Here is an 18,024-nt window from a genome sequence, read left to right as displayed (position 1 = left end):
GACCACCTGGGGTTCCTTAACGTGCACCTAAATCCAAGTACGCGGGTGTTTTCGCCCTCATCGAAATGCAGCCGCCGTGGCCAGGATTCGACCCCGCGACCTTGTGCTTAGCAGCCTAAAACCATAGCCACTGAGCAACCACGGCGGGTTACATTTATTCTGCCAATAAGTAATTTGTCATTAGAAAGTACTTTTCTCTTGTTCACGTTTATTTTTCTGCTTTGATGTGTATTTTTGCATTTTGACTTTGTTTTATTTTTTATCAGTGCTATGACTCCCATAAATGAGCTCCTGTAGGCAAAACTAAATAAGCAACCTAAGTAAATATAGGTGGTGGGCTTCGGTATCATAAACGGTCCCGGCATATTATTACACCATGTGAGAACATCGGGAGGCAAGCTACACAGGCACACAGAAATCTCCTAGATAAATTAACTGCAGACTGAAAACAACTCTTCCCGGTATTAAGCCGGTTCTACGCGGTTTCTTCTATGGGCACAATGAACTCAAAACAGGCAGACTGGGTACAACGACTGGCGTTTGTGAGTTGCTGTTAACGTCGGCAACGTTGGCGCAGTTTGGAGAGCCCCAAGCTAGATCTGTGCATCAAAAAAATGGCCGAAAGTAATTCTTGCACTTTCATAAAGCAATAGAGCGCGGCGCAGCTTCCCCGTATCGCGCCGAGCCAAAGGGCGTGATAAGAGCCAATGGTAACCTGGGTAACTTCTGTTTATGACACAGCCACCCCTCTTTACTTCGTACACACTGGCCGGGTCACCAACCCGGTATGGCGCGACAGAACTACGTCTTGTTAATGGCGCAAAATAAGTGTGTTTGCGCGGCTGTTGACTCAAGCTCGTTTTATTTCATTTTCGTGCTAGTGGCTGAAACATTGATGTCAGCGATGGAAGTGGGAATAAGCTTTCAATCTGTTAACACCGTTTCGAACTTTCTCGTGTTTGAAGAGCCACGCAACACAAGATCCACGAAGAGGCAGCCATCCTATAAAGCCTCCCTGCCACTGACAGGCGATCAATAGAGGGTGAATGCTTGGGCTTCACGGTAATGCATTGCTAAAACCAAGAGCGCGATATCTTAGCGACCAATATAGCCTCTTCTGGACTGGCTTTCTCACTTAAAGCTTAAGCGCCTCGTATATGGCTGGCCATTCACTCTGCTCTCTCATCCGCACGTTCGGCTGCATCCTAAGTCATGGCATTTCTTTAGTGCATGAAGTTCGGCGATGTCGCGATGACGCAGCGGCTTCGGGCGGCGCATTCCTAATCGAAAGGACGCAACTAAACTTCGGCTGTGTTCTGCTTTCTAATGTGATGACTTTCTCTGTAATTGATCTATCTTTTACGACGCTCATCTCTGACGTGACACCTACCTATTTTTACGCTGACACCGGCCATTCAAAGCCGCGGCCGAGTCATCAGTGTTCTACTAAGCACCTTTAGCCTGTAACTATGTGGTTTCCGGGCCATTTACCGGTATGACTAAAAATAATTTTTTTTTTTTGTTCCTTGGTGGCTCAGAGTCTATGGCGATCTGTTCCCGATTACGAGATCAAGGGTTCGATTATAAGCCGTAGAGGCCGTATTCTGAAAGGGACAGAGGGGCAAAGTTCTTGGCCGGTTGCAACGCGAAGCGGGTTTCTTATTATGTACAGCCGCCCTGATTTTTAATAATATAGCGCGAGCGTCGACTGAACTGCTGGTGAGCGCCTTATAACGGCGATAAGCGTGCAACAAGAGCGTGCAACAAGGCGAGTGCAACAAGGCAACAAGGCTCGTGCGCGAACTCTCGCCTTGTTGCACGCTTATCGCCGTTATAAGGCGCTCACCAGCAGTTCAGTCGACGCTCGCGCTATATTATTAAAAATCAGGGCGGCGTACACGCAAAACTCTTCATGGTTGATAACATCTTGAAGCGGTTTTTCAACACTTCTCGTGAATATGGGGGACAAACCTGCTTAGACGCTAAGTGATATTGTCATGAACAGCTAAGCATAATGTTACTCTTGCACACGTGTAAGGAGGCCTACAGTATCTCTAGAAAAAAATCGGCATTTCACTTTTCCACTTTTGGCCTTTCGCTTTTTTTCACTTCCTGAAAGCGCCACCACTTAACGTGCTCATGCATTGCCATGTAATCTTGAGAACGATGGCCCTTAAGCAGATTCCTTTGAACGTCAGGACTAAAAAGTGCCTCTAGAAGAATTGAGCAAAATTAGAGATCTACCATTCCGTATGAAGTGAATGGATGGATGAGTGAGAGGATTTCGTGCACACCGTCTTTGACGTTGAGTGACGGCTTGAGCCACCGCGCTCGCTATATTTACGTATTCCTTGCCTTCATTATCTACGCTTAAGATCTGCGGTTCAAGCTTTAAAAAACATTTTAACTCGAGTAACTGACTGCCCTAGAGCTTCTTTTTCGTTCTGGCGTTTCCCCATTACCTCTATTCCAACTTATACTGCCACCGCCTTTTACTGTTCGCCAACGCTTCCAGATTTACCCACCTTGCCCCTAACGTCTCTAAAACAAAAGGTCTCCCTGGTGGTAACTATTTATTTATTATTTACCCATAAATATACACTTACCACTACTGATTAAGTATGGGGCATTGGCGCCATCTGGCGGTGCTGTACGATATCGCTGCGCCGGTACTATGACCTCAGAGATAGGGCGGCGCGACGGAGGATCACGACAGGCGACCTCGAGGCCATGCTGATACAGAATATCGACGCTACGACAAGCCTACGGTATCGCTTGGCGGCGATTACAGCGGCACAACTTCGAGCGCCAATCGAACTAAAAGGAGTAGGAAGATCCAGAGAAAGTGTCGAGCACCAGCATTTGGTTGTCGATAAGTTAACTTCGTTCATGCAATGCGTATTGAAAAAGACCCTGTTTGAAAATCATTCGCGAGCAGACGCCATCTAGTGCCACATTCCCCACCATTCCACAAGTGTTGCGGGGCTCCTTAATGATGACTTGGTACTACAGACTGATAAGTGTTTGTTGATTACTCGGGTGCGCAATTGCATTTGGCTGATACTTATGGAAAGGTCACATGATAGGCTGGTCTCCGTAGGGAAGGGATCTGGCTGAGCTTCCAGCCTTCTCGACAAGACATGTGTGTAGATGGACTTAAATCGCGTGCTATCAGTCTCGTTAATTATCAGTCTCGTTAATCAACGTATTTGAATCACCTGCACTTCTTTATGTTAAATTCGTCCCAACGTTACGCTGGTGCCTCACAGTGTTCTTGTTACGAACTGGCAATATTCTTACAAACACAGTGGAGAAAACTATTTATTGGAATGCAGATAATTCTTGCGGCGCGTTAGCGTCAGCCTCCATGGATAAAGGGGTTGGCATTAAGCTCTATGAGGAGAAGGAGGAAGGAAACAAATTAGGTGAAAAAATACATAAGAGCATTTGGTCTTTAGTTAGCTAAGGTTACTAACAAATAATTCTATTGGTGTGCTTTAAACATGCACACATTTAACTTCTATGAGAGCTCGCACCTACTGAGAATACTTTCGACACTTGTGCAGGGCAGTATGTCTGAAGCCCGCTTTGTCTGGGTTCCCGGACACCGTGGAGCTCTTTCTAAATGAGTACGCTGACACGCTCCCAACGTCGTCACTAACTGGTCTGGTATTAAATGTTCTTCCCAACTTTTATTTGGTAACAGACGTGGATTTAGGCACCTTTAATTTCCGAATGGTAATGAATCCTCCCTGATTTCCTCTGATGATTTTCGACGCCTAAAATTTCCGTGGAATGCGGGCAAACGCCTTTCGTGACAATGCGAGGTGACGTTATATCAAGCTTACCTTCATTTATCTGGGGCCGCTTGCACGAACATTTATTAACGAAAATAATAACGAATTTAGGAGCACGTTCTATAGCGCAGACTAGGAGTTCTCTAGTAAATATTTTCGTTATTAAATGTTCCTGCAAGCCGCCCCTGGTTTATCTATAACTAACCTTTGCTCTTTTTGTAACGAACCAGAAACAACTGACCATTTCTTTTTATCCTGCTGCCGCTTCTCATCGTTCCACAGAATGTTCCTACTACTTCCGACTGGTAATCTGGGTTTAGCACTGTCAACATCAAGCATATTGTCCATCGGTGCCTGTCAATGAGGCACAAAAAGCCATGGGTCTAATATTACTGCTCTAATACTACATGTTCATTGAAGCGTCCGGAAGATTATGCTGCAAGGGTACCGACCTAGAAGAACTTTCTGTGAGCCGAATTGGTGCATTAAAGCGCAAGAAAGACCTGGCATAAAAGGAAGCTCAAACAAAGCACAGGAGCTACTTTGAACTATTTGCCCTTCAGTTGAAACAATTGAAGGTAGCGCCTGTCCTGTGTTTGACCTTCCTTTTCACGCTCTAAAAATTTGTCGAGGGTACCAACTATGGAATACTTCATTCTTTTTCTTCTTTTTATGAATAAGCCTGCTGAAAATGTTGCAATGCTTAAGTTGTCTAATGTCTCTTTTTTAATGTTTGATTTTTAGCCCTCTTTGTCTTTTGTTGGTTGCACTTTTCATTACCTCAAGTGTGGCCAATCACCCTAGTGGGTACGTGCCATGGTTAGAGGCAACAACAACAACAACAACAACAACAACAACAACAACAACAACAACAACAACATATGATCACGGTACGTACAAGGTGAGATGGAGGTGATAGGGTAAGACAATTATGCAAAAGCTTGTCAATTAAGCCAATTTCTAAAGGTTGCCTCAGGAGGAAGGTACAGTAGGACTTACTATTTATGTGCTTCTTGTGGCTGTCATGTTTATTATTTTTCTTGATGCCTCAAAACATGACTCGTACCCACAGGGGGGATTGGACACACCGGGTTGACTGAAAAGTGCATCCATCAAAATACCAAAACGGGGCACGGGCAAACATTCAAAGCGATCGGCATTTAGGCAACTAAATGCTAACACAAATTTCTATAGGTTTCTTATACATTCTCACATTCTTACACTTTTACTTCATCTATGTGACTCTCTCTCTCTCTCTCTCAATTCGAGGTAAAAACGGGCGTGCGCTCGTGCTCACGACTCGTTGCCCTCGTGAGCGATAAGAAGCAGAAGAAGACGCGATTTCACGCGGTGCACACGCCCTGTCTCGCTTATTTCGAACCGAGGCATAGCGCTCGCAGCTGAACGAGCCGCTTTCGAGGGAGCCCCGGCCACAGGACGCACGTATGGCGGACAATCCCAACGAGAGGAGCGTCACGAATGAAGGACCGTCTCCGGGGGCACTGCAGCGACATGGCGCCGCAACGGCGGACAATCCGAACGAGACGGCTCCTACCGAGCAGCGTGGCACCGACAGAGCGAGGCATCACCGGAAGAGGTCTAGGCCACGGTCCCGTCATTTCGGTGCGTCTACTAGCTTTCTCCGAGCGCTTGTTTGTAGATCACAAAGGAGGGGGGGGGGGGGGGGCGAGGAACCCTAACGGTGTTTTAGATGGTCGGTCTTGGCGCAGCTTTCGTCTGCGCTTTGTAACCCTGTTATAATGATGGGACGCCTTGTTGACGCGTGTATTAGGTGCGAGAATGCGTGCTTCACGTGCAGATTATTGTATACTTCTAATCCACTAAGGGAACGAGTCCCCGAAAGTAGTTGCGAAATCATGATCCGGCTATCCCTGTAACATCACCTAACGTCACGCACGAACGCCTAACCAATGTACAAGAAATAAAAGCTAATAATTTCTCGTCAATAGTTTGGTTGAAACAATAACCCCACGGTTGGTTATACGGGCGCTCTAGTACTTCTCCATAAGCGCATCGCATTACCTGCAAGAAAAAATAAATCGCCGCCCAAGCACTCCGTACAGATTGTTAACCAGAGAAGCCGAAACGTACGGCCCGGGTGTTTACCACTGGGTTAATCCCGACGGTTCATTAAACGACAGCTTGGTAGGCTGCCGAATCCGCGGTACGCAGTTCCTGCTTTGTGCTCGGCTGCACGAGCCTATTCTTGTGCCCGGGTTGCAGCATCGGCACGGCGTAGACGAGCTTGTTCCCGGTTCTGCTCGCGGCGTTGCTGATCGAAAGCTGCCTGCTCCTCAGGAGTACGTATGACGCGCGCGACCTACTCATTTCGAAGCCGGAGAGAAACTGCTGCGCGCGCGCTCGGCTGTGACGGAGGGCAACAACGTCACTATTGGCGCAGTCTATCACGCACGGACGGACCAATCGGCTAGCCATATACAGCTTCACTGTAAAAAGAATCGTACAGGTTACACGCACTGACGGAGATATTGTAAGCGAAGCATCAGTTGTTTTTTCTCACGCTCACGCTAAAATTGTTATTTATTGCTTTACCGTATCGTTAATGGGCGCTTCAATTGTCTCAAAGCCGTAGCTGTCATGAGCTAAGAGTGGTACAGGTGGTGTTGCAGTGCTAAGCGCGAGGTCGCGGGAACGAATTCCGGCCACGGCGGCCTCATTTCGATGGGGCCGAAATGCAAAAACACCTGCGTACTTAGATTTAGTTGCACGTTGAAGAACATCTGATTGTCCAAATTATTCCGGAGTCCCCCACTACTGCGTGCCTCAAATCTGGCTTTGGCGCGTAAAACCCCATAATTTAATTTAATTTCACTTAATTGAGAGATATGTATTAACCATTCAATTTTTCTACGCAGAGTGGCCGTTTCTTCTGTTTCTGCCAGGTGCCACCTCATTCAATTTTTGCCTTGTGACCTTTCAAAGAACGTTCAGGAGTTGGGAAAGCTGGGAATTAGGCGTGTGTTATGAAGATTAGATAATTGGGCTATGGTTCCTGCGGGCCCTACACTTCGAATTCATTCGTCGGACGCAGGGGAAGGCGGGAGATGGAAATTCAAGACGATGAGCAAAAGGACAACAAGGTGAAAGCAGGAGCCAACGTTTCGACAAGTGGACTTGTCTTCTTCAAGGCCTTGAAGAAGACAAGTCCACTTGTCGAAACGTTGACTTCTGCTTCCACCTTATTTTCGTTTTGCTCTTCGAGGGACGCGTAATTTCTTTACTGAGTGGCGTCCTCCGTTAAACCCCCGCTGAAGCTACTCGTCGAGAATTAGACTAGCGACCGACTGGCGGGCCGACTCACGTCAAACCCCGGGAAAGTAAGCGTAAAAGTTACGTCATAACCCTATTGCCTTTGTCCACAACATGGCTTTAACAGGCCACGTTAAAGGCAGCATCAGGAAACATAAAATTATTCTTTCGTAATTCAAACCAAACGTCAAAAGTGTTTTAAGTGAACAAAAATGTGTGCAGGTTTAACAAGCGCAGACGGTAGACGGGACAAAATAAGGTACCCACAAGACAAGCGCTTGCCTTGTGTCTGACTTTTTTTTTTTCTCCAGCCTAACGTGCGTCTACGAACCCACTTTGCCCCAGCAACACGTGATGCTTTTACGATCGAAGCCGTGCTCTATGGGTACCTTGATCCGTGCGACCCCGACCTTTTACGCAAAGCGTATATGCAAAGAGTACACACACGCACACTATGCCTCCGCTCAAGCCGAATACACCTGATAAAGGGCCAGAGCTATCGCAAATCTTGCTGTGCGTTGCGTGGCCGAAGTGCAATTCTTTGGACGCGTGGTTCCTGGCTCGTGCATCTGACGCACCGTTGAACTTCACCGTGACACCGATGAAACGAGCTGCCAGTTGGTTGACGAATATATACCGCTTGTAGAGAAACAAGGCGGCAACAGTTGCTGAGCAGTACACACTGGCGTTCAAGTGAAGACGAAGCTTGAGCACTGCTTGTGTAAAGCCTCAACACTTTGAAGGCAGCGGACCCGCTCGCCCTCCCTAGTTCGGCGGACTTAGCAGAACTGGTGTTTTTAAAAGGACGGCCTACCTGGAGCCAGCACAGCCTTTTCGTTGGACATAGAGGACCTTTATTACTCAAATTCCCATGATGAATTGTTTGTGGCGGTGCGTGAAGCGAATGAACTTTTAGTGAGGAGGTTCGTCTTCAAAACCTATACTCCGTTTCATACATCAGGTGCAACGCTGTGGAGGCTACAGATACTTTTTGAAGTGGCTGCGTTCGCACTTAGAAACAGTTCGGTGTCTTCTGACCGATTTTTGAGAAAATGTTCTCTATATAAGGTCAGTTCTGAATGAAAATAGGAATTTACCCTTAGAAGCACACAAACCATGCACTAGTTCGGCTGCTAAAACGTTGTTTTATATTAATTTGCTTTTCGTTGTTTTTTTAATTTGCATCCCATCGCGGCAGCCTCACGTGCATGCTCGCGCGACCAAACGCCGCTGGCGCCCAACGAAGCATAGACGGAACGCGCGGAGTGATAAAATTTGGAGACCGCACTACTTGCATAGCTTCCACAGCGTTGCACATGATGTATGAAACGGAGCATGCGCACTGGAGCGTTTCTTGAGATACTGTCCTGTTATTTGGAGTCTACCCAGTTGCCCCTGAAACGGTTCGGACAAATTTTGTAGACGCGTAGGGTACAACTAAAGTTAATCATTCGTACCACAATTTGTGTGATACGTCTCATATTAGGAGAGCTACGGACGATTACAAGTTACCCTCCTCCATAGTCATGCATTTTCTCCTCAACTCGTTCGCCGAGTGATCGGGACTAAGCACCGCCTTCACTGGTTCTGCGTCATGATGGCACGTCGTGTTCTTCCGGTTCTCTAGGAGCGAGCGCGCGAAGCCTCTCCAAACTCTCCACCAGCTGCTTGGCAGTTGACCCTAAGCGAGAGCTATCGAAGCAGCATGAGTTGCGAGCATTCTGTCGCAGCGCCGAACGTGTCTGGTATTCCGGTAACCACAGGCTAGCCGGGCGTTTCGACGGAACGGTGGAGGCATAAACTCAAGCTCACGAAGGAACTTTAACGTAGACGTACGTGAGCTGCCTGATCGGTCCCCACCAAGGAGGATATATAGAATTCTATATATCCTCCTTGGTCACGGTCCAGCCACCCGTGGCGCAGAGCTTAACCAGCCAAACAAAGAGCTAATATTGCTCTAACCAAATGTAAAACATTTACAAAAAGAACGTGTTAACGATTACACTCCTACGAAAAATTTACAACAGCGGCAAAGAAGAATACATTTTGTTACTGCTACTCTGTGTGGTTGAGCTTTGTGCCACCAGGTGGCTGCACCGTGCAGACCATTCACATTTGCGCTTCTGCTCATCCCGTGAAACCACATGAAGGGACACGGCCTGGCCCTGTCCCCTAGCGCTTCCGTTCACCATAATACCGGACTGGCGAAACACTATTGCGTTAGTAATCTTCCGGTGTAAAGTGACGGCCGCAAACGCGCAAATCCTGGCGCCGATCGGATAGTGGCAGTCCGATGCGCTGCAGCCAGTCCGCTCGTCTGCTGCCTTGCAGAGGGACACGATGTCGCAGCTTGGCATATTGTCAGTCGCTACGTTTGCAGTCCACAACGCAACAAAGTCAAATCATAGTGCTCGCAAAAATACTGAGACCGACTCTGACTGTGGAGCTATCGTCAAAATGGAGCACGTTGTAACACAAGAAGACGACGCTTGCTGTGTGCCGGAAGTGCTTAAGTGTAGTGAGAAATTGTTCTTGTGCATTCTCTTTCTGTTACTTTCTTTTTATAGAAATAAATTAACTAACATTCCAACTATTACGAACATCATTTGTTCACTATAAAGGTGGAAAAATTATCGATGACGTGCCCTGGGCAGCCAATCGGCTAGCTCGCCCACATGTCGTCAATTTGGTGATTTACGTCATATGGGTAGGGGCGGGGTGGCTTAAAATTCCACCGAGCAGTGTGCTGCGATCGGCAGCGATGTACATTTTTGAAACCTTATAATAAATTACACGCTTTACGCGGAGCACTTAGATGCGTCAATTAATGATCAGAAGCGCCTACTCTAAGGACTCAGTACGTTTGTAGAAAATTGTCAAAATCGTTTCAGGGTCTCTTTAAAGGTCGCATATTTTTACAAAAGAAAGGGATTTGTAATGGGTCTAAAGCTGCCCCGGTGTTATGCAGTATTTTCTTGGCAAGAACTGACATCCTCATTTGCACTTCCTTGAACAACGATCATGTGGTCCGTGTGTTTAGACATCTTGAAGATCTTTTTTATTTTTTAAAGGATTTCACCAGGGGACATAGCAGATAGCGCAGCGCAGGATATTTGATCTGTTTTTAAGGGCTGTTCTCGTGCTCTAAATTCACCTACGGACTGCCAGATAACAAAGACATTAGGTTCCTCTACTTACAACCAACCTTTCTCGAGAAGGACCATGTCTTCTGGATGTTTTCACCTCAGACTAGGAAGACCACTAACGCCGTACGCTTCTAATCAGTCTAAACTGGTCAGGAGTGGTGTAGTGGTTGGTTGCCCTCTGTACGCAGTGCAGAAGAGCTGCCGCCAGCGCCTGGCGTGTAGCCCGAAAGAGCAGGCTGAGAGTTTGCTCGCAGCGGGTTTCCTTCTGTCACGTGAGAGACACGGGACACGCGTCATCGAGTGAATGACTTTACCGCACTGCGTTGGCATATGGTAGGTGTGTTAAAAAGCGCCTGCAAAAAATAGACGGAACGACAGGGAGGTTAGCCAGTTCTCAGACTCAGCTTGCAAGAATATCACATATTCTTAAGCGGCGACCAGGGACGCAATTTGTCAGTTCATTGCCGCGGCTGCGAGAAGTGCAAAAATAAACCAGAGTGTAAAGCTGCTAGCGCAACCGTCATGCCAGCTTTTCAAATGGCTTAACACAGCAACGTGAATGATCCTTCACGGAATAAACAGTGGAAAATTGACGCGATCAAAAACCGTTTATTCCAGGTGAAGTGTTAATTTTTTTCAATCAAATGTTTCTGTAAAGGTACAGCTATTTGTAGCTTGAGAATATGAGAAGTTTTCTTCAAAAATTCTTCAGCCCTTCCACTCAGAGGAGAATGACCAGCAGCAAAGCTGTGGTCCGTTTTACCTCAATCGACGCATCTATGTATGTATAGTTTTTGTTGTCGTAATTGTTGGACACAGACAAGGAATACATCTTTTTACTGTGGATGGATTTATTCTTATTCTTTTATGAAGTAGTGACGCGTACAAGTACCACCGCATGGCAGACGGGAATTCTACAATATTTACAACTTCACTGCGAATTACGTATAACTATAAAAAGTATATGAAACTCTGTGAAATGTTAGAGTCGTTTTAGCGGCTGATTGTCATTCAATTTGTTTCCGGATAGTTTCAATAAAATAAGAGTTACAGCCGTTTTCCGTAACCACACTCCCTCCGTAGATGGCCATGTATTGACAGCAGACGGAAATCCCGTAACGTTTAGAACTTCACTGTGAACTAATTATGATCAGTAAATGAAACTCGCATAATGATAAAGTCGATTTTAGTATGATTTTTTTCTACCATGTCTGCATTAGATTGAGAGCTACAGAACATTCGCGAGAAGCTGGAGACGAAACATTTTTCGCGTCGACGGGACGCGTAGACGGACTGGCATTGACCACCAGCCGGAGAGTAGCTATGTACTGTATCGCTCTAAAAACTATGCAAGTGTTCGATCCTGTGACGATGTTAGGGAGGGGAAAGATTAGATACGAGCAGGAAATAGTAGAAGCCTTTCACATCAGAGGGAAAATTGTGTCAGTGATACCGTCTTCGTGTTTAACCAACAAAGAACGCGCTTACCTATCGGGTAGGTGATAAAACTGACATTGACCTACGTGTCTTGGGAGTAGAAGACGCGCATGCGTCAGATGTTGTGAGCAGCAAAGTACATTTCGATGTGCGTGTCTTCCACGTACGTGCACGGCGCGTACGCCCTCCTCCCAATGCACGTATCTTGGGAGGAGGGAAAGATGCGCAAGCGTCGGAGGATATGTGCAGGAAAGTGAATTCCAATCAAGTACAGTTGCAAGTCCAGCGTCCGTCCGTCTCTAACACCTTTTTTTCTTGTGTACACGACCTTGTATATTCGCTGGTACCTCCCCCTCCTTTCTTATTCTAGTTCACGGTTACATCCTCTTCTTTATCACTCGATAATAGCCTCCGCGTAAAGGGTGGGTTGTCCAGATTTTCGCGTTCCCTCCGAAACGTTGATCCTACATCATACGGCGACTTTCTGTACCGCAGGTCCGCCGTCAGGAGTTAGCCCGTCCTCCTCAATACGCGACACAATGGACGAGTTGACCGCGCCGAGGGAACAAGTGTCGCCTCGCACAGGGACGCTCGACTCGCGCAGCATCGCTCACACTTCGCTCGGGCCCGTGTCGCACAGCGGAAAAGCACGGAGGCCACCGTCGTCTCACTTTACCACGGACTGGCGAGATAACACGGGAACCGTGCCTTCCATCCCCGTCCATGACGCCTCAGCCCTCGACGACACTCACGACGAAGGTGGCCGTCGATCTTACCGAACGGCTGACGACAGTTCAGTGCGCCATTCGCGGAGATCATCACAAATGGATCCGTCGCAAGCAAACAGGTCGCCCTCGCGACAGCGTCCTAAGCGCACCGCTGAGCACGCCCTCGTGCCGGAAACAGTGACTGACCGGACCAGAGCCGGTGTGCCATTTCTGTCGTCTCACTTTACCACGGACTGGCGAGATAGCACGGGAACAGTGCCTTCCACCCACGCCCATGACGCCTCAGCCCTCGACGACACTCACGACGAAGGTGGCCGTCGACCTTACCAAACGGCTGACGACAGTTCAGGGCGCCATTCGCGGAGATCCTCACAAATGGATCCGTTGCACGCGCGCAGGTCGCCCTCGCGACAGCGTCCTCAGCGTATCGCTGCGCACGACCTCGTGCCGGGAACAGTGACTGACCAGACAGTAGCCGGCGGGCGAATGGGGCAGTCAACTGATGGCATCCCGAAGGGCGACGACGCTCATTATGCGCCGGACTTGCAGCAATGGCGGTGGCCAAGACGGGCGAGCGCCCACAGCGGCAGCCCTCGCCATGCCTTCGCGACGCGAGCCGACTTTCCTCGAGACGACCAACAAACAGCGCCTCACGCCGACGTCTGGGCCCAAAGCCAGCGCAGCTCGGTCGGCAGCCCGTCACTGACGAACTCGCCGGAGCGCCGGGTAACCATACACCCTTCCGCCAAGATGGAACTCGCTAGAAACAAACAACTCGACGGCGCCTTCCAGCTGGCCTCTGCCGAAGCCGAACCAGTCGCTGGACCCCAATTTAAGGGGCCCGTACCGCATCAGGTCATCCGATGGCCCAGCGTCAGAAGCGCGGACCAGGAGGCTGCCGCGCGGCGACGCTCCGTCGCCGAGCAGCTGCTCATGAGCTCTCCGACCGGCCCGGTCAGCCCGATCGACCACGGACCCCTGGAGATGGCGGCCGGCATTACCTCCGGTCGGCGCCAGTCGATGATGGTGCAAGCGGCCATCCACGATCTGCCCAAGTTTTCCGAGGCGGGCGCTAAGCAGAAGCGGCGTGCCTCGATGGACTATCGGGCCCGGGCGCTGCACAAAAGGGAACAGAGCCCCCATACCCGCGTCCCTAGCGTCAGTCCTGGCCATGTAAGTGAGCCTAACCACAGTGAGAACTGATTGCGGTGAAGCGGACACCGAGAAAGAAACCATTGTTTCCTACAGAGATGTTGCTATATTACTGGCGCCGTTATCGTTCAGCTGCCATGGACGTGTTGGATAGGTTATGGTTTTGTATAATCTTCGCCCTAATGGCTTAAGACGTTCTTGTGGCGTTTTTTATTACGCTTTATATTCATGAATTTCCGAGCAGTTTATAGTTTCTTAGACGCACGACGGCACCAAGTACCTGCACACAAGCGTAATCATCGCAAACTGTTGCATTTATAATTAAATGTTTGATTCAAAATGATCGGTTTGCAAAGTCACAAAGCTGTTTAAAGCCAGAAGGACGGTATTTAGGCAAATACATGCACTACTCCCCTTCATTACTACGTGCATTAAAATTTCATAACGTTTGTGTACCGCTTTTAAAGTAAGAAGACCTGAAATGGAAGCCACAATTTTGTGCTCAATAGCATAACGTCATATTCGCAATCATGGTGGCCAAATGGGTGTATGACAATAGAGAACTTCCCCTGTGCGTTTTACCAGTTAGGCCATGTCAAAAATCGCGAAAATAATAGGAACGATCAAAAGAACGGATGCTCGTCTCAACTACATTGCAGCTCAGAGCAAGCTGTTGTCCGATAAATAAATTTCCGCTTTATGGTATTACCCCCAATGTGGAGCTATATATAGGCTCACGAAAAAGGGTACTCAGAATCCAACTAAATGCAGCACCAAGGACCCAACAAAATCTCGTTCAGGTCCTCAGAAAATAATTCTTACATGAATTTGTCCTGGTCCAAGGATGGAATCCTGTACTACCACCTTTTCAGTGCAGTCGTCCTGTCAACCGCGTTAAGCCTACAAGAGGCTTACAGATCGCACCACGAAAGGGAAATAAACAACAATGTGAGAGTTGTCAGCAACACCAAATATTCATAGGGTCGAAGCTCGGAAGCATCGTGCAAGTTTGATCTTCCATTGCCTTATTCTGCGCAAATCCAAAGCCTCGCTATCATTTCGTCGTAGTTAAATTATTCCGTCAACTGTAGCTCCATGCAATTGAAGGTTCCGTTCTCTGTTTTTGCTAACAGTACGCAGAACAAGAGCTGGAGCGGCATCGCCTTGACAAACTCCAGTCTCACCTGCGCGGTTGCCGTCGCCACAAAAAACGCCTGGTCTTCGCGGCCACGAGCGTTCTCTTGCTTCTCGTCGTTATCTACTTGGTGCTAAGAGCGCGAACCTCGCTCGAAGACGGTGTCTGCTCCAGTGACGACTGCCTCGACCACGCCCATCAGCTTCTTCAGTCCCTTGACACGACGGCGGACCCGTGCACCCGTTTCCACGCCTACGTGTGCGGAGCCAACCGGTCCCGACCGGACGCCCAGGTCGCCGAAGCGCTTCCGTACGCCAAGCTCGTCGCCTCAAGCGTCGTCAGCGCGGCCACCACATCGGCGCCTCCAGCAGCAGATGGGCGTTACCCTGCGACTTCCAAGGCCCTGACCGCCTTGTCGACCTGTCTCGATGCACCAGCCACGAAGACAGCCGAGCACTTCGTTAGGTTCATGGAGGCACGCGGGATACGGTGGCCGTCGGTGGATTCGGGTGGGCAGGTGGGAATAATCGGAGTTTTCGATGTCCTCTTCGACTTAATCGTGAACTGGAGGGTTGTTCTGTGGTTCGATGCGAAGCTCGTGTACCTGACCGAAGACCGCCTTCCCGTCGTCGCCTTCGAAGAGCCAGGCGCCTTGCCGCTGCTGCGCATGCGGCAGATGTCGTTGCTGGACGACGTCGCGTACGGCCGCGCCGTGGGGAGCGTGTCGCTTTTCCTAACCAACGGAACGACCGAGCTGAAGAACTCCGCCATCCAAGAGCTGCACAAGGACGAAGGAGCCATCAGGGACGCTGTTCTGTCGACACGCACAGATGAGCATGACATCCTGCTGCCATTGCACAAGGCTCATCAGCTTTATGTCCACAACGCCTCCTTGAATGAATGGCGTGCTGTCATCACGAAGCATGTGAAATCAACTGCCGTCGTTTCTATAGAAACGAAAATCCTAATAATGAAACAGTACTCATTCAGTCGGCTTTCGAATCTACTCGAAACTATCTCACCCGCACGGCTTCTGAACGTGATCGGCTGGATGTTCGCTTATGTCTACGTGTGGATGTTGAACGCCGACTTCTTATCCTTGGGCGGACAGGCGGCTGAGAACGCGGGTGCTGGCACGCATTGCTTTCTCGCCGTCCATGAATCGTTCGGCATTGTCCAGGCGTCGACGATCTTCCAGGCACTGTTCGATACCGAAGCCCGGAAGGAGTACGTTTCGACGCTCTTCAACTCCACTTCGAGAGCACTCCTCAGCCAGCTCCAAGCTTCGGAATCCATCACCAACCTGACGAAGAAGGAAGCGGCTCTGAAGATCGGCAGCCACATGCGCGCCCAGTTGTTCCCGGCGCTACCGTTCATGATCACCGAACAGTTGGACGGTCTCTACAGCATCTTTCCCGACAACTACGGCAAAGACGCGACGTTCTTCGAGATGTGGCTCAAGTCTAAGCAGGCCCTGCAGTTGGCGCTGTACAGCCCTTTCCACGACAACCTGCTGACCGCCCGTTACCGGTGGCAGTCTGGAAGCGCCATTTACCTCTACTCGGTGAATCTCGTCTGGCTTGCCGTTTCGGCGCTCCTCCCGCCGTCGTACCTGACCCGGGGCTCGCCGATAATGACCTATAGTGGTTTGGGATACCAGTTCGCCCGGCAGCTGGTCAGGATCGCCGACGAGCGTGGCCGGAAGTTGGATTACACGGGCTCTGAGATACCCTGGTGGGAGCAACAGGGAAAGTGCGCACTAGACAGGGCTACGACGAAGCGGGACATGAAAGAGGTCGCCGACCTCTTCGCTCTGGACGTCGCGCTGGCCGCGCTCAAGAGCAGCGCAGCATCCAGCCATGAAGGCGGCCTGTCCACGCTCGGGATCAAGCAGCTGGAGATGTTCTCGCCGTTGCAGACGTTCTACATTAGCTACTGCAGCCACTTCTGCGACGATCCTGTGGAAGGACCGGTCATGTGCAATTTGGCCGTCAACGCTTCCGACTTCGCAGAGGCCTTCGGCTGCCAGCGCCAGTCGCCACCGACGTGTCTGTTCGCATAGCGAAGTGGTCGGGGTCGCGCGCGTATGCTGGCCTTCCCTGCTGCGACATACGGTTCGAGGCAGCTCATTCCCTGATGTTTCTTTTTCGAGCTAGGTTTGATAGCTCATCGGGCAACAGTGCCAATTGTTTGTATTCTATTATCTAGTTATTCTTATACTCGCCTATATACAGTTTCTAATGTTGCCCGCGATACTGAATTGCACACGTAACAATTCAGTGGAATGGTGTGCGAGACCTGGATACCTCGCTCCGTTTGTATGCATATGCTTACTTAAAAGATTCTTGTTTTGTCTGCTTTGTTTTAATTGTATGTTTAACCATAAAGGGGAGGTTCGTAACATATTATTTTGTTTTAAAGGTCTCTGCAGTAGTCTGCGCCCTATAGCAAGTGCTTTTTAGATGGTAGTAATAGACCAAAACGTAGGATGACCCATTCAATCACGTGACCTAAATAGTGACTGGATAATCTCCTGACTGAAGCCCGTATGTGCCCATGAATATCGACATCAGTGCTACTGCGAAGGTATGCTATAGGACCAACCTGCAAACAGGGCTGATGTTAACAAGTCGCTGTTTTACAACGCTATCAGACAACGGGGTTCCCAGGCCGGAAGAGGAGGCATGCGGATTCTGACTGGCAGTTCCTCTCGTCGGCTTCCAGAGGTACAGACATCCCCATGGCGGTGGTGCTGCCGCAATCTCGAGACACACAGGAGATCACGCGACCAAGCGACGACTTCACGGAAGCGAGCATCGCCTGGCTTTCCTATAGCGACGGACATTATATACCTTTCGGACCCCGTAAACTTAACCCCTGTATTCACAATACTAGAATCGGAAGCTCTTTGTTACCCCACTCAGTTGATCACATCGCCTCTCCTCGGTTGAAGACACTGCGATTCCCAAGGATTCCCAAGTGTTCACGAAGCGCAGTGACGGCCCTCTCGTAGGGCGCCGTTGCCATCAACTTAATATATTGAGTCTGGGTGGCACGTTGCGTCGGGGGAACGTTCTAGGTACGGCAGTTAATCTCCACCCAGCTGGAATGGCTGGCGTGTAGCCTGCAAACTGTCACTTAGATGACCGCAATGGTGGTCACCCCAGCTATGTGGTGGAGCTTGGCATTGAGATCATTAGCACTAAACAAGTCGTTATTCCAGTCGGGAGCCAGCGAAGCTGCTATTTGGCAACATTGTTTTCTTCCACTCCGATATCCCGTGGCAGCAGTACGCACTCCCCGAATCTTGGCCGGCAAGAAATGCTGCTCTGTCTATA

The 18,024-nt window shown here is 49.3% G+C and overlaps 1 protein-coding gene across 1 annotated transcript; it reads left to right on the top strand.

The window, feature by feature from the left end:
- The first annotated feature begins 5,133 nt into the window (after positions 1–5,133).
- Positions 5,134–17,041, top strand: LOC142579721 (uncharacterized). Its single transcript, XM_075690212.1, has 3 exons — positions 5,134–5,420; positions 12,167–13,572; positions 14,685–17,041. The coding sequence occupies exons 1-3, from the start codon at positions 5,243–5,245 to the stop codon at positions 16,746–16,748; spliced, it is 3,648 nt and encodes a 1,215-aa protein (XP_075546327.1). The 5' UTR covers positions 5,134–5,242; the 3' UTR covers positions 16,749–17,041.
- Positions 17,042–18,024: the final 983 nt, after the last annotated feature.

Source organism: Dermacentor variabilis, chromosome 4, assembly GCF_050947875.1.
Source record: "Dermacentor variabilis isolate Ectoservices chromosome 4, ASM5094787v1, whole genome shotgun sequence".
Classification (NCBI taxonomy): domain Eukaryota; kingdom Metazoa; phylum Arthropoda; class Arachnida; order Ixodida; family Ixodidae; genus Dermacentor; species Dermacentor variabilis.
Note: the sequence above shows the minus strand (reverse complement) of the source record. Positions and strands in the feature narration are given on the sequence as shown.

Excerpts from the sequence above, each read along its gene's own strand:
- LOC142579721 (XM_075690212.1), top strand. The coding sequence starts at position 5,243 with ATGGCGGACAATCCCAACGAGAGGAGCGTCACGAATGAAGGACCGTCT. Across the intron at positions 5,421-12,166 it reads GCCACGGTCCCGTCATTTCG|GTCCGCCGTCAGGAGTTAGC; the intron begins GTGCGTCTACTA and ends TCTGTACCGCAG. Across the intron at positions 13,573-14,684 it reads CTAGCGTCAGTCCTGGCCAT|TACGCAGAACAAGAGCTGGA; the intron begins GTAAGTGAGCCT and ends TTTTGCTAACAG.